The sequence below is a fragment of the Notolepis coatsorum genome (genome assembly GCF_963971535.1).
Source record: "Notolepis coatsorum genome assembly, chromosome: 2".
Taxonomy (NCBI): Eukaryota; Metazoa; Chordata; class Actinopteri; order Aulopiformes; family Paralepididae; genus Notolepis; species Notolepis coatsorum.
Genome location: NC_140166.1, coordinates 220,271,721 through 220,289,220, shown reverse-complemented (window position 1 = coordinate 220,289,220; position 17,500 = coordinate 220,271,721). Strand labels below are relative to the sequence as shown.

At 41.1% G+C, this 17,500-nt stretch overlaps 1 protein-coding gene across 1 annotated transcript in view; it reads left to right on the top strand.

Annotated features, from left to right (window-relative positions):
* The window catches only part of LOC311223777 (cysteine-rich motor neuron 1 protein-like), a gene marked incomplete at its 5' end in the record, with an annotated part of 41,644 nt that overhangs the window by 15,832 nt on the left and 8,312 nt on the right, over positions 1–17,500 (top strand). Inside the window, 4 exons of the mRNA XM_084308544.1 lie at positions 6,012–6,254; positions 10,080–10,200; positions 13,610–13,731; positions 15,422–15,604. Coding sequence (XP_084164670.1) covers positions 6,012–6,254; positions 10,080–10,200; positions 13,610–13,731; positions 15,422–15,604 — 669 coding nt within the window. The remainder of the gene's footprint in view (positions 1–6,011; positions 6,255–10,079; positions 10,201–13,609; positions 13,732–15,421; positions 15,605–17,500) is intronic.

Here is a 17,500-nt window from a genome sequence, read left to right as displayed (position 1 = left end):
TGTTAGCTAGCAGCAGATACAACTGTTCCTCCTGAAACAGAAGAAGGTGTTAGCTAGCAGCAGATACAACTGTTCCTCCTGGAAACAGAAGAAGATGTTAGCTAGCAGCAGATACAACTGTTCCTCCTGGAAACAGAAGAAGATGTTAGCTAGCAGCAGATACAACTGTTCCTCCTGGAAACAGAAGAAGATGTTAGCTAGCAGCAGATACAACTGTTCCTCCTGGAAACAGAAGAAGATGTTAGCTAGCAGCAGATACAACTGTTCCTCCTGGAAACAGAAGAAGATGTTAGCTAGCAGCAGATACAACTGTTCCTCCTGGAAACAGAAGAAGATGTTAGCTAGCAGCAGATACAACTGTTCCTCCTGGAAACAGAAGAAGATGTTAGCTAGCAGCAGATACAACTGTTCCTCCTGAAACAGAAGAAGATGTTAGCTAGCAGCAGATACAACTGTTCCTCCTGGAAACAGAAGAAGATGTTAGCTAGCAGCAGATACAACTGTTCCTCCTGAAACAGAATAATAATAATAATAATAATAATAATGGATTGGATTTATATAGCGCTCTTCTCTGACTCAGAGCGCTTCACAGAGTCCATTATTTGTTCATACACAGTCATCCCGGTGGTGGTAAGCTACAATTGCAGCCAGAGCTGCCCTGAGGCAGACTCACGGAAGCGTGGCGAATAATCATCGCCTACGGCCCCTCCGACCACCACCAACATTCATTCACATGCATACACATTCATACGAGGCAAGTAGGTTAAGTGCCTTGCCCAAGGACACAACGGCAGTGGGATGGACATGGGCTTGAGCGGGATTCGAACCAGACAAGCTGGTTTTATATCCAGATTCAGAGTCTTTCGTTACAGTCTTTTTTACTGCTGTGCTGAAGCACTTTGGTTTTTAAACCTTTCTTATCAACCGTATTGTGTCAGGCTTCGAGAACTATTTCTATTTTACTCTTTTATTACCGTCTATTTATAAAATGCCATAGAACTGTCAGACACCATTGAGTTGATAGAATATATTTCCTGCCGTCTGTACTTGTTCTATGATGTACTGTGACGAGCCTGGTGGTGTTCAGCCTGGTGGTGTTCAGCCTGGTGGTGTTCAGCCTGGTGGTGTTCAGCCTGGTGGTGTTCAGGCTGGTGGTGTTCAGCCTGGTGGTGTTCAGGCTGGTGGTGTTCAGCCTGGTGGTGTTCAGCCTGTTGGTGTTCAGCCTGGTGGTGTTCAGCCTGGTGGTGTTCAGCCTGGTGGTGTTCAGCCTGGTGGTGTTCAGGCTGGTGGTGTTCAGCCTGGTGGTGTTCAGACTCGACACGGTTCAAAACAAACTAATAAAATGTTCCACACAAGCACAATTTCAATAAATAAAAGATATTTATTGAATAATAGCACAAAAGGGGCAATTAGAGTAGTCGAATAACAGTCCAGGGTCAAAACACGTATCAGGCTCTCGTACAAAAAGGGAATGTTCAATACTCAGGGTTTGTCGTCCGGTCCAGGGTCAGAACACAAGGGGGGGTTTCTCAGCCAGTCCAGGGTTCAGTACCACGAACACCTTCTCGCTTTCTCCTCTCCTCACAACTACCTCTCACCTCACAAACTCTGTATATCACTCTCTCTGCTCTCTGCTCCTTCCTCACCTCCACTCAATCTCTCTCTGTCTCTCCTCCGGTTTTAAACTATGGGTGTCTCTGTGTGTGTGGGATGTGGGCGATCACGTGGTGCACAGGTGTGTTCCATCAGTCCTAATCAGCTCCCTAATTATCTCTCCTCTCCTCGTGGCAGTAGTGTCTCCCTTCCTCCACGTAGCCATGGGGCGGGGGATGATATCTGCCACAGTACCTTAGAATGGAGAAAAGATCGGCTCTGACGGCTCTTAAGATCTAAAATACAGAAAGACCTATCGGCTCTGACGGCTGCTCTAAAATACTGCTGTGCTGAAGCACTTTGTTTTTTACCCCTTTCTTATCTTGTCTATTTAGCTGTTGTCTATTTTATGGCACATCTTATGTATGCACTTTATGTTTGCACTTTATGTCTGCACTTTATGCATTGTTTTTGATCTGCCAATTATGTGCTCATGTTATGCCTATGTCTTTTTTACTGCTGTGAAGCTCTTTGAGCTGCAGTTATTGTATGAAAGATGCTATACAAATAAAGTGTATTATTATTATTATTATTATTATTATTATTATTATTATTATTATTATTATTATTATTATTATTATTATTATTATTATTATTAATAATAATAATAATAATAATAATAATAATAATAATAATAATAATAATAATAATAATAATAATAATAATAATAATAATAATAATAATAATAATAATAATAATAATAATAATAATAATTATTATTATTATTATTATTATTATTATTATTATTATTATTATTATTATTATTTCGACCCCCACTCATCTCCAGCCTATCTCTCTCTCGGCTGGACTGTCGTGACACTTTCAACTAGACCAAGATTGTAGTATTTACTGAACTACAATTAAAAACTGCTGTTCTAACGAACAACTGTATTTAGTCAACCTTCCAACAGCAGAAAATCACCAATAGCTGTTTCATTTTCATGCCACTTGTAATTAACAACCGTAGAAAATAAAGATATATAAGTGGGAGAATGTCCTGAGGTGCGTTCAACAAGACATTCGTTTTGTGAATGTTTGCATGTGTGCCTGCACGTTTGTTTGAGATTAAACCCTTACAAACGGTAAGAAGAGGTAGTGCTTGACAAATTAAAATAGAATTTAATTTAATTTCACAGCTACTGAGCTACAGTATGGTCTCTCATGATTATTATTTGACTGTTTATTCAATGTTTCAGCCTTCCCTTTCATTATTTTCTTTAGCTTTAGCTGCCATTTTAAAAAGCCTAGCTAACATTAGTATCCATCAATGACCGCAAATAAAGGACGAGGCTTTCTTTTGCATGAATTAGCCAGTCTATCAGACAGACGAGGAATTCATCCAGCGGGGAAAGCTTTTAATTTAATTTAGTTCTGTGATCATGAGAATAATTTAATTAATCTGCTAGTGCTATCATATGCAGTAGTCCATTATAACTTATTATATAATATTATATAGGCCAAAGCATACAGGCCTATATATAACCATAACTATAATAATAACATTATTAGATGCTTCAACATCTACATCTACCTACATCTACATCACTGAACTCATCCATCCCTACACCAACACCCGCTCACTCAGATCTGCCGATCAGCACCTCCTGGTGATCCCCAGGTCCAGGCTGAAAACAAGGGGTGATCGAGCCTTCGAGGTGACGGCACCAAGGCTGTGGAACGCTCTCCCCCTGGACCTGCGAACTGCCCCCTCAGAAAACTCTTTTAAAAAAACAACTAAAAACACATTTGTTCAGACAGGCCTTTGGTCAGACATAGGCACTATTTCTTGTCCTCACTGTTCTATAGTTTTGTTTTTTAATTAGTGACTGATGATTTTATCTAAATTCTTTTATTCTACTTTTTTTATCTGGTTTCACTGTTTTTTTAACTGCTGTCTGTTGTTTATTTCTGATTTTGTTTTAGTTTTTTTACTAAGCTGTAGTGTAAAGCACCCTGTGCATTTGTGCTGTGAAGGGTGCTATATAAATAAAAGTCATTCATTCATTCATTGGACATTTACCAGGCCAGTTTCTAATTGCAGGGGTACGAGTCTCTGCCTGAACGTGCTCCTCATCTTGACTAGCTCCTCATAGGGAGGTGTAGTGGTTACTTCCTGGTCTATAGGGAGGTGTAGTGGTTACTTCCTGGTCTATAGGGATGTGTAGTGGTTACTTCCTGGTCTATATGGATGTGTAGTGATTACTTCCTGGTCTATAGGGAGGTGTAGTGGTTACTTCCTGGTCTATAGGGAGGTGTAGTGGTTACTTCCTGGTCTATAGGGAGGTGTAGTGGTTACTTCCTGGTCTATAGGGAGGTGTAGTGGTTACTTCCTGGTCTATAGGGAGGTGTAGTGGTTACTTCCTGGTCTATATGGAGGTGTAGTGGTTACTTCCTGGTCTATAGGGAGGTGTAGTGGTTACTTCCTGGTCTATAGGGAGGTGTAGTGGTTACTTCCTGGTCTATAGGGAGGTGTAGTGGTTACTTCCTGGTCTATAGGGAGGTGTAGTGGTTACTTCCTGGTCTATAGGGAGGTGTAGTGGTTACTTCCTGGTCTATATGGAGGTGTAGTGGTTACTTCCTGGTCTATAGGGAGGTGTGGTGGTTACTTCCTGGTCTATAGGGAGGTGTAGTGGTTACTTCCTGGTCTATAGGGAGGTGTAGTGGTTACGTCATTGCTGTTTCCCCATTGCCCATTTCTAAATCGGCTTGTTTAAAACAAATAAAGCATGAGCATTTGCATGGTGTACCTTTTCTGTGCGTATTCATCCACAATCTATAGCTCAACATAAAAATATTCACAATTAATCGAAAAAGAAAAATCTATATACCGGTATAATATATATATTTTTTTCCCGTCTATTCATTCTGATGGGGTTTTTCTTCACAGTTGCAGATAAAGATTAGGCTACACTAATATTATAGTATTAAAAGAAACTGATGAGTTATATTCATTAAAGAAAGTTGATTTAATAATAAAAAAAATACTAATTTAATCAGATTAATCACTTTATTCAAATTCAAATACATATTCTTTTATTATTATTATTATTATTATTATTATTATTAAAAAAAATTGGTTTTTTTTTATTTATAAAAAATTCGAATCCCAAAAACAGGCTTCAGGGACAGCCTTACTTCCTTCTCCTCCCCCTCTCTGCCACCACCTCCAGTCTGAGCAGCTCGACTCCCACCACGGAGCTAGCCTTCCTCACCAGCTTGTTCAGTTTGTTGGTGTCCCCTGAGTTACTACTACCAATACTACCACCAGGCTCCTTGTACTACTAACACTAATATTTCAATGTATGTGTGTGTGTGTGTGTAATATATATTTCATCCTAGAAGTTGGCTGTACGTTTGACCACAGTCAAGCCTTTACAACCAAAATGTTGAAGTATTAACTGTTAGAGCGTACCATATTATCACAACTGGGCTACAACTGTAAACTTTTAGTCTTCATATTTGGAAGCCTGGGTCATGTTCATAAGTTGGGTGTTAGAGGCCTTCAGATGGCCGGTCTTTCGAAAGGGATGAGCCAAACAGTTAGCGAGATATGGCTCAGTGTCGGCTATTATTGGCAGCCGCGCAATTTGGAGAAGACGCTGCTCTCTGTATCCATGAGCTGTGTGTAGATTGTCAGGTTCATCATCCATGTGTGTGTGTAACTTTGGTTGCCATTGTCAATTTGGGCACGAATGTATCAGAATAACCCACAATGTCCAATTGCACTGATAATATTTGTGTCGTTTAAACATTGTCTTCATGTGGACATAAATAAATGTTCTAAATGTGTGTGTTGTGTGTGTACAATACAGTATGTGTGTGTTGTGTTGTGTGTGTACAATACAGTATGTGTGTGTGTTGTGTGTGTACAATACAGTATGTGTGTGTGTTGTGTGTGTACAATACAGTGTGTGTGTGTTGTGTGTGTACAATACAGTATGTGTGTGTGTTGTGTGTGTACAATACAGTATGTGTGTGTGTTGTGTGTGCACAATACAGTGTGTGTGTTGTGTGTGTACAATACAGTATGTGTGTGTGTTGTGTGTGTACAATACAGTATGTGTGTGTGTGTTGTGTGTACAATACAGTGTGTGTGTGTTGTGTGTGTACAACACAGTGTGTGTGTTTGAGTGGGTGGAATGCTTGGTGTGGTGAATGATTTTCGAATGTTGACTGTTTTTATTGACCGACCTCATACACAAATGCACACATGCGCGCACACACACACACACACACACACACACACACACACACACACACACACACACACACATACACGCACAAATACTACTACCAATACTACCACCAGGCTCCTTGTACTACTAACACTAATATTTCAATGTGTGTGTGTGTTGCAGAGTCTCGACCAGACTGCAGCACGGCGCGCTGCGAGGTCCAGTTCAGTCCGCTGTGTCCCGAGGACTCGGTTCTGATCGAGGGCTACGCCCCGGCGGGACAGTGCTGCCCGCTGCCGTCCCGCTGCGTGTGCCGCCCCGCCGGCTGCCTCCGCAAGCTGTGCCCCCCCGCGCACCTCACCATCCTGGTTACCAAGGCGACGGGCAGGCCGGGCCAGTGCTGTGACCTCACCCAGTGTAAACCTGGTGAGACACACACACACGCACGCACGCACACACATACACACACACACACACACACACACACACACACACACACACACACACACACACACACACACACACACACACACACACACACACACACACACACACACACACACACACACACACACACACACACACACACACACACACACAATAATAATAATATACTACTGCTACTACTACTACTACTACTACTACTACTACTATTACTACTGCTACTACTACTACTAATAATAATTGTTGGAGCCAAAAAGCCTTTCTGTTTATTTAATTTTATTTGTACTCACGGTGCAGAGGTGTGGCATTTTCAGTCACCATGGCAACCACCACAGGGGTTGGTTACCCATTTATACTGATCAGTGGGTGACGAGCGGCAGGTGTGCAAGGGGATAGCCAAACAGTTTTTGACCGTGTTCGTGTTAAAAAGAGTTTTTGTATATATATTTTTGGTTGATAATGGTCAATAAAAGGATTGGCATATCGAAAATGATACGAGCACTCTGGACATTGAATTCTTCAAGCACGCGTCTAACTCAAGCCAGCCCACTTGCCCCCTCGCAGTAGGCTTATAGGTAATAATATATTACTACTACTGCTACTACTACTAATAATAATAATAATATATTACTACTACTGCTACTACTACTACTACTACTACTACTACTACTACTACTACTAATAATATACTACTACTACTACTACTACTACTACTACTACTACTACTACTACTACTGCTACTGCTACTGCTACTGCTACTGCTACTACTACTAATAATAATAATAATAATAATAATAATAATATACTACTACTACTACTAATAATAATATACTGCTGCTACTACTACTGCTACTGCTACTAATAATATACTACTACTACTGCTACTGCTACTAATAATAATATACTACTGCTACTGCTACTACTACTAATAATAATAATAATAATATACTACTACTAATAATAATAATAATAATAATAATATACTACTGCTACTGCTACTAATAATAATATACTACTGCTACTGCTAATAATAATAATATACTACTACTACTGCTACTGCTACTAATAATAATATACTACTGCTACTGCTACTGCTACTGCTAAACGAACAATAAACACTATGCAACAACCATCAAATGCTCACAGCACACACACCCACACGCACACACTCACTTAAACAAACAACACACTGCAGCACCCACTCTCCACACTTTAGATCACACAAACACACTTTATATTTATTGAAAAAGGATTTGCACTACAACTCGTACACCTACTGTAAATTGTACCTAAATTGCACCTCATCCCATTTCTGCCTTGCACTATATAGTATTGTATATTAGTACACTGCATAGTATTGTATACTATATGGTAACTCAGTTACGTCTATTCTGCATCGAACATTGTACATATGTCTATACTGAACACTGTGACCTCATTTTTTTACTTCTAATTTACATGCTATACTATGTTATTTTATTTCATACTTATCTTGTCTTGCACAGTCTCTGGAGCGTAACAGTAAGAAGCATTTTGTATAAAAGTATTCTGTACTTCTGTATGACAACTATTAAAGAAACTTGAAACTTGAACTTGAACTAATAATAATATACTACTGCTACTGCTACTAATAATAATATACTACTGCTACTACTACTGCTACTACTACTAATAATAATAATATACTACTACTACTACTGCTACTAATAATAATATACTACTGCTACTGCTACTAATAATATACTACTGCTACTACTACTGCTACTAATAATAATAATAATAATAATAATATACTACTACTACTGCTACTGCTACTAATAATAATAATAATATACTACTGCTACTGCTACTAATAATAATAATATACTACTACTACTGCTACTGCTACTAATAATAATATACTACTGCTACTAATAATAATAATAATAATAATAATATACTACTGCTACTACTACTACTGCTACTGCTACTACTACTAATAATATACTACTAATAATATACTACTATTACTACTACTAATAATATACTACTAAATGTTTCTCTAAACAACATCAGAAACAGAATAGCAAACGTTACATATTTAGAACAGAATATTGAAATAACAACAATACATCCTACAACATTAACAACAAATATAAAACCTGGGTAGCTAAATAAAAATCAGTGCAATGACATGACATTAATGTCTGTCGCCCAAACAGAAGGAAATGAACAACAGATTGTGTATGGGCTAACGTTATGTCAAATAAAGTGGCGGCCGATAACGGCTTATTGGTACTCTGAATGACATGTCCCAGCCAAGCTGCTTATTCTAGCTCTCTGATTGGTTACACAGTCTGTCCATCTGCTTGTATTACCCATTACCCTGACGGGCAACAATACAGTAATGTCACCACAATAATCAACACAAATGAATTAAAGCTTATCATACCGCAAGGGGAAGGTATTACTGTCTGTGTCCGTTGGTTTCTTTTTAAATTAGAACCTAAAACAGAAATGTGCCTTTGCAGAAATAACAGCTTTGCGGATTGGTAGCGTATCCGTTAATTCCAAAAGTTCACTCTTCAAACTTTTCTCGTCTGTCAAAACGGACACAAGTCTGACGGACATCAGTGGATCAGCGGATCGGGTCGGAGAGAGGGACACGTCATCAGTGCTGTCCAGCAAACGTATCGCCGGCTTCCTTAGTTATTCCATCAGAACCCGAAATGCTGCCAAATCTCAGCGGTTTTGTACTTTTTAGTGGCTTGCCATCTTTGTTTCCCTTCTGAGGAGATTGATTGATTGAAAACTTTATTAACAGATTGCAGAATGGGTACAGTACAGTACAGCTCAATACATACAATTGTTAAGGGGATGCAGACCAGAGAAAGACTTTCGTCTTGTTTACATCAGGGTCCCCCATTTTGAATTCATCATAACATACAGTATATGACACACACGACATACAGATAGACAGTACTGCTACATCTATACATTTATGACATACCAGATTTGCAAATACAGTACTGTTTGTGATACAAAAAGAGTCCAGAAAAGAGAGTATATACATTTTGACGTAGAAACTGTACATTGGAGGAGGTTGGGTAGGTGGGGTCACATCGTGTCATCATCTCCCAAATCAATAGTTCAGAGAAACATTCTACTGGAGAGACGAACCCCAAACTCCACACAGACAGTGGTGCTGAACAAACTCTTCATTTAGTGTTTATTATTATTAAAACTCAACCACACAGACAGTGGTGCTGAACAAACACTCTTCATTTAGTGTTTATTATTATTAAAACTCAACCACACAGTCATCGGTATATCAGTGGTATGAGAAGGCATGATAAGTGATAATGTTAGGCAGATATTTGGTGTAGAGAGAGAAGAGAAGGGGTCCAAGGACTGAGCCCTGGGGGACACCGTTACTAATAATTGAGGTGCTCTTTGCCATCTTAGCCCTCACATATTCTATATGGGGTTTCCAGCAGAGTTTATGGTCTAAAATCACTTCCAGGATTTTTTTTTTTAGATTTAGATTTAGATTTAGATAATTTATTTATATCAAACCAGAGTTTGTATTTATTCATTTCTGTTAAGACCGTCATAAGCTGCTGGATGTCCTCCCCTGTACAGAACATGTTAGTGTCATCAGCAAATAGTACACACTTCAATACATTTGACACCGAGCACAAATCATTAATATATAAATTAAACAGTTTGGGTCGCAGAACTGAGCCTTGAGGGACTCCACACATTATTTTCATACATCTAGATTTGCAATCTCCAAGTTGTACAATTTGTTCTCTGTTTTTTATGTAGCTTACAGTGTGGACTGCAGCAGTGTGGAGTGTCCTCCTGACCACCAGGGGAGCTGTCCACCAGACTCATTCGAGACGCAAGTCAGACTGACCGCTGATGGATGCTGTACTCTGCCAAGCAGGTGAGAGAAAGAGAGCGAGGGAGGGAGAGAGAGAGAGAGAGAGAGAGAGAGAGAGAGAGAGAGAGAGAGAGAGAGAGAGAGAGAGAGAGAGAGCATGGATTGTGCTGAGAAAGCATTCTACCAATCAACATCACCCTTGGTAAGTAAGACGACCAATCCAAGCTACCGAATAGGGCTAGGCTTCCAAACATCTGAACTATACCAGGTCAAAAAGTGACAGTTCCCATGTAAATGAATAAATAAATATAAATGAATGAACCTAAATATGTAGCTTGACTGATAGATACACAAAATGGGTTTATGTCGATTTAATTTAGTTGTGTTGATTTTTCCATTTTTGCAAAATGGGTATATTCTGTTTGGTTTTACGCAATACGTCTGTGCTGTATGTGTGTAGGGGCAGGTGTATATATATATATACGATTTTTTCTTCTTCCTGTTCCTTTCGGCCATGGAATTTGGTGGATTATATTAATATGTACTGTTGGACTGTGGTAATTCCATGTACGAATAAATACATGATGATGATGATGATGATGATGATGATGATGATGATGATGGTGATGGGATCTCGACACCACCACAGAGAAGAAGTGTTGACTGGGTCGAATCTGTAATACCGTTAAACGGCGACCTCTAGGCAAAAGCTTTTGCCGGGCGGCAACAGCAAGAACAGTTTGTGGTTAGGATGACCGGGGTCCTTAATAATCCCTGTGGGGGTACAGTATATAACCTGGATGGGGGGGGGGGGGGCCTCACAACCACAGATGTTCTGGGCTGCTTCCATGTTGAGCTGTGTGTGGCTACCCAGTTGCGGGTGTACAGGGAGTAGGGCTGTCCCCGACTAAGGATTTGGATGGTCGACTAGGATTGGCCAAAATTTGTCGTTAGTCGACTATTGGTCGACTAAAAAAAAATAAAAAAAAGTATAATATTTATTTTTTTATTTTTTTTATCGTTCCATTTGGGCTGTGGGGGTGCTTAATGTCTGAAGGAGTCAACTGAAGGCTTCTTGTCCTCTGCAAAAGCATGCAATTGGTCCACTGATGGATACATCTTGATATTTGTCTGGTATAGTGTGTTCATTAGATGGGTGAAATCCTCTTTCAGTGCCTCTGTGCCTGTTTTCGTAGGCAGTTAGCCTCTGGTATGCGTGCCATTAGCGTTAGCCACGCTTCTATGCCTCTTTTCTTTTGAAAAAAATTATAAAAAAAAATAAAAAAAATATTCATATTTTTTATTTTTTTTTTATTATATTCGACTAAGAGGTTGGCCAGTCGACTACGGCCCCTTTCGACCGATTAGTCGACTAATCGATTAATAGGGGTCAGCCCTAGGGAGTAGAGGAGGGGGCTCAGGACACCGCTATGGCGGGCTTCTGTGTGGAGGGCTCTGTTTGGCGGCTTCACAGATTCCACCTTTAGTTCAGATTTTTGGAACCCTTGCCTACCCCGATTTCTATATTGCCAATGATAATATTTGATTGGTAGAGTCAGTACTCACCATGCTGTTCCTCATGCTAGCTCCAGCTAGGTAGCCGCACACGTGCTAGCTCCAGCTAGGTAGCCACACACGTGCTAGCTCCAGCTAGGTAGCCACACACATGCTAGCTCCAGCTAGGTAGCCACACACGTGCTAGCTCCAGCTAGGTAGCCGCACACGTGCTAGCTCCAGCTAGGTAGCCACACACGTGCTAACTCCAGCTAGGTAGCCACACACGTGCTAGCTCCAGCTAGGTAGCCACACACGTGCTAGCTCCAGCTAGGTAGCCACACACGTGCTAGCTCCAGCTAGGTAGCCACACACGTGCTAGCTCCAGCTAGGTAGCCACACACGTGCTAGCTCCAGCTAGGTAGCCACACACGTGCTAGCTCCAGCTAGGTAGCAACACACGTGCTAGCTCCAGCTAGGTAGCCACACACGTGCTAGCTCCAGCTAGGTAGCCACACACGTGCCAGCTCCAGCTAGGTAGCCACACACGTGCTAGCTCCAGCTAGGTAGCCACACACGTGCTAGCTCCAGCTAGGTAGCCACACACGTGCTAGCTCCAGCTAGGTAGCCACACACGTGCTAGCTCCAGCTAGGTAGCCACACACGTGCTAGCTCCAGCTAGGTAGCCACACACGTGCTAGCTCCAGCTAGGTAGCCACACACGTGCTAGCTCCAGCTAGGTAGCCACACACGTGCTAGCTCCAGCTAGATAGCCACACACGTGCTAGCTCCAGCTAGGTAGCCACACACGTGCTAGCTCCAGCTAGGTAGCCACACACGTGCTAGCTCCAGCTAGGTAGCCACACACGTGCTAGCTCCAGCTAGGTAGCCACACACGTGCTAGCTCCAGCTAGGTAGCAACACACGTGCTAGCTCCAGCTAGGTAGCCACACACGTGCTAGCTCCAGCTAGGTAGCCACACACGTGCCAGCTCCAGCTAGGTAGCCACACACGTGCTAGCTCCAGCTAGGTAGCCACACACGTGCTAGCTCCAGCTAGGTAGCCACACACGTGCTAGCTCCAGCTAGGTAGCCACACACGTGCTAGCTCCAGCTAGGTAGCCACACACGTGCTAGCTCCAGCTAGGTAGCCACACACGTGCTAGCTCCAGCTAGGTAGCCACACACGTGCTAGCTCCAGCTAGGTAGCCACACACGTGCTAGCTCCAGCTAGGTAGCCACACACGTGCTAGCTCCAGCTAGGTAGCCACACACGTGCTAGCTCCAGCTAGGTAGCCACTAGGGCTGAGCCCAAACGTTCGTTATTTTTATTATATATAATCTTTTTATGTGTCTATTCAAACCAATGGGGGTTTTCTTCACAGTTGCAGATAAAGATTAGACACTAATATTATAGTATTAAAACTGATGAGTTATATTCATTAAAGAAAGTTGATTTAATAAAAAATTAAAAAAGACTCATTTAATGAGATTAATCACTTTATTCAAATTGAGGATTTAGTTTGAGGATATTTATAAAAAAAAAATAAAGTTTGGATTATATATATTTTTTTATATTAAAAATTTAATTTAAAAACAAAGGTTCTAACGTCCGTTCGGAAAAACCCTGATGAAGTTCGAAGCCCAAAAACAGGCTTCGGGGACAGCTCTAGTAGCCACACACGTTGACTGAAGGTTGTGTGCACTGTGGAGTCATTTTCAGTTAGCTTCAACCAGAGGACCAATCAAACATCATGTATTAGAATGACAGGCCTTAGTAACTGTGTGTATATGTGTGTGTGTGTGTGTGTGTGTGTGTGTGTGTGTGTGTGTGTGTGTGTGTGTGTGTGTGTGTGTGTGTGTGTGTGTGTGTGTGTGTGTGTGTGTGTGTGTGTGTGTGTGTGTGTGTGTGTGTGTGTGTGTGTGTGTGTGTGTGTGTGTGTGTGTGTGTGTGTGTGTGTGTGTGTGTACATCTCCAGGTGTGAGTGTGTTCCAGGAGGTTGTGTCATTCCTTCCTGTCCACTAGGCTCCGCCCCCCAGCTAGTTGCCCCCGGCAACGGAACTCCAGGGAGGTGCTGTGACCAATACGAGTGTGTCAACGGTTAGTACATGTACACACACACTGTTAGTACACATACACACACACACTGTTAGTACACATGCACACACACACTGTTAGTACACATACACACACACACTGTTACACTGTCGTTTCTGTGAGTCAGTGTTAATATTGACAGTCAACATATCAACCTGTTTGAATACATAGTAAGGAAATGCTGCAAATACACCCGTCAGCATGTACAGAGATGGAGAGCGAATCTTTGTATCTGTGTGTGTGTCTGATCACAGTGATTTGGGGCTTAAGGAAAGACATGTCCTCTCTCACACAAACTGGTGCTAGGTTGAAGCGGGCTTCAGGGAGTCAACATGTCCCTGTATTTATTTATCTTTTATTTCAACCAGATGTCTTGAGGGATTTTTTTTTTTTATTATCATAAACATAACAGGGGACTAAGAAGTAGGCAGGGCCGGCTAAGTGGCGCAGTGGGCAAGGCACTCGCCACTAACACAGGAGATGCTGGGTTCGAGCCCAGCTCTCGGCGTTGCTATCAGCTTGGCTGGTCGTTCATACTAACACAATTTGGCAGTGTTAGGGGTGGGAAAGCTGGTGGGTGGGGATTGGACGTTGTGGACAGCGACTCCTACAGGTCGGTTGGTGCGCCTGTACAGCAGAATCAGGAAGTATCGGGGGCGGCGTGTCCCTCCCACGCGTTACTCCTCGCTACTGAGAGATCGCGCTGTTCAGGTGAAAAGCAGGTGCGACAGCTGCCTCCTCGTGTACCGGAGGGGACACGTGATGCAAGGCTTGGTCCTCACTGCAGCCGACCAGTGGGAGGCATGGTGTGGCAACGTTCGAGACAGGGGAGGGGAGAATTGAAGGGAGAATTGGCGAGGCGAAATTGGGATGGGAGAAAAATGGAAAAAATAAGGAGAAAAAGTGGATAAAAAAAAAAAGTAGGCAGGGCTTGTGGAATGTCTCCAGGGTTTGAAATAATGGGGGGGGGGGGGGTTGTTAAAAATAATTTCACAAAGCTTACCATGTCCATTTAATTAGCAAAACATTTCACAAATATGAAAATGGAAAAAGATGGTTGTCATGCTTTACAGAAAGATGATTGTGTTCTATTGTTGGTTCTACTTTATTGTGTTCTATTGTTCATTCTACTTTATTCTGTTATATTGTTGGTTCTACTTTATTCAGTTCTGTTGTTCGTTCTACTTTATTCAGTTCTATTGTTTGTTCTACTTTATTCTGTTATATTGTTAGTTCTACTTTATTGTGTTATATTGTTTGTTCTACTTTATTCTGTTCTGTTGTTCGTTCTACTTTATTCTGTTCTGTTGTTGGTTCTACTTTATTCAGTTCTGTTGTTCGTTCTACTTTATTCAGTTCTATTGTTTGTTCTACTTTATTCTGTTATATTGTTAGTTCTACTTTATTGTGTTATATTGTTTGTTCTACTTTATTCTGTTCTGTTGTTCGTTCTACTTTATTCTGTTCTGTTGTTCGTTCTACTTTATTCTGTTCTATTGTTTGTTCTACTTTATTCTGTTATATTGTTCGTTCTACTTTATTCTGTTATATTGTTTGTTCTACTTTATTCTGTTATATTGTTTGTTCTACTTTATTCTGTTATATTGTTCGTTCTACTTTATTCTGTTATATTGTTTGTTCTACTTTATTCAGTTCTATTGTTCGTTCTACTTTATTCGGTTCTATCTTCCAGACACCCGGTCTGTGTGTGTGTTCGGAGGGGCGGAGCATAGCGAGGGACAGCTGTTCCGATTGGACTCCTGTCGTTTCTGTCGCTGCCAGGGGGGCGTGGCTAACTGTTACCACGCCCAGTGTGGAGCGCTGCGCTGTCAGCGCCAATACACCCCTCCGGGAGAGTGTTGTGCTGTGTGTGAGGGTGAGAACACACATTCACACACACACACATGCACTCATGCACATACACACTAGAGCTGTCGCCGAAGCCTGTTTTTGGGATTCGAACTTCGCAGGGTTTTTCTAACGGACCTTCGAACCTTAATCGTATGAATAATCTTTCCGATTCAGTACTGTCAAGTCTTGACTTTAGTCACATAGCGCACATTTACACATATAATGTAGAATCTATCTAACGTGAATGCATTTGTTGAAATAGCATCTTTTGTTGGCAGACGGCTCCTGCTAAACGTGCAGAGCAGTGATTAATTTCCTGATATGACGGTGACCCCTCATGCGACTCGTTGACTGTGTTGTGTCTGTGTGTTCGTGCGGGACTTTCGTGACTTTCAAATAATTGTAAACACAATATAGTACTGTGATATTCTGATGTATCACATTCTGATATATCTTTTTTGTGTAAAATAAATAAATAAATAAAAAATGAAGAAAGAAAAGGGGGTTTGAACACAGGAATCTGTGCTTTAGCAATCAATTCAAAAAGCTCACAAACAATTACACCCTCACACAGATCATTACATGCTCACATAAACAATTACACCATCACACAGATCATTACATGCTGCTCACATAAACAATTACACCCTCACACAGATCATTACATGCTGCTCACATAAACAATTACACCCTCACACAGATCATTACATGCTCGCATAAACAATTACACCCTCACACAGATCATTACATGCTCACATAAACAATTACACCATCACACAGATTGTTACATGCTGCTCACATAAACAATTACACCCTCACACAGATTGTTACATGCTGCTCACATAAACAATTACACCCTCACACAGATCATTACATGCTGCTCGCATAAACAATTACACCCTCACAGATCATTACATGCTGCTCACATAAACAATTACACCCTCACACAGATCATTACATGCTCACATAAACAATTACACCATCACACAGATCATTACATGCTGCTCACATAAACAATTACACCCTCACACAGATCATTACATGCTGCTCACATAAACAATTACACCCTCACACAGATCATTACATGCTCGCATAAACAATTACACCCTCACACAGATCATTACATGCTCACATAAACAATTACACCATCACACAGATTGTTACATGCTGCTCACATAAACAATTACACCCTCACACAGATTGTTACATGCTGCTCACATAAACAATTACACCCTCACACTCAAGGACAACGATGGAAATAAGTCAAGAGGCTTTTACGTTTCTTTCCTTGACAGCAATGTAAGCTGGATTAATGATCTGTTTATGTTGTGGAGTCTAAAATAAACCTACCTACCTACCTACCTACACAGATCATTACATGCTGCTCGCATAAACAATTACACCCTCACACAGATCATTACATGCTGCTCGCATAAACAATTACACCCTCACACAGATCATTACATGCTCACATAAACAATTACACCCTCACACAGATCATTACATGCTCACATAAACAATTACACCATCACACAGATCGTTACATGCTGCTCACATAAACAATTACACCCTCACACAGATCATTACATGCTCGCATAAACAATTACACCCTCACACAGATCATTACATGCTCACATAAACAATTACACCATCACACAGATTGTTACATGCTGCTCACATAAACAATTACACCCTCACACAGATTGTTACATGCTGCTCACATAAACAATTACACCCTCACACAGATCATTACATGCTGCTCGCATAAACAATTACACCCTCACACAGATCATTACATGCTGCTCGCATAAACAATTACACCCTCACACAGATCATTACATGCTCACATAAACAATTACACCCTCACACAGATCATTACATGCTCACATAAACAATTACACCATCACACAGATTGTTACAT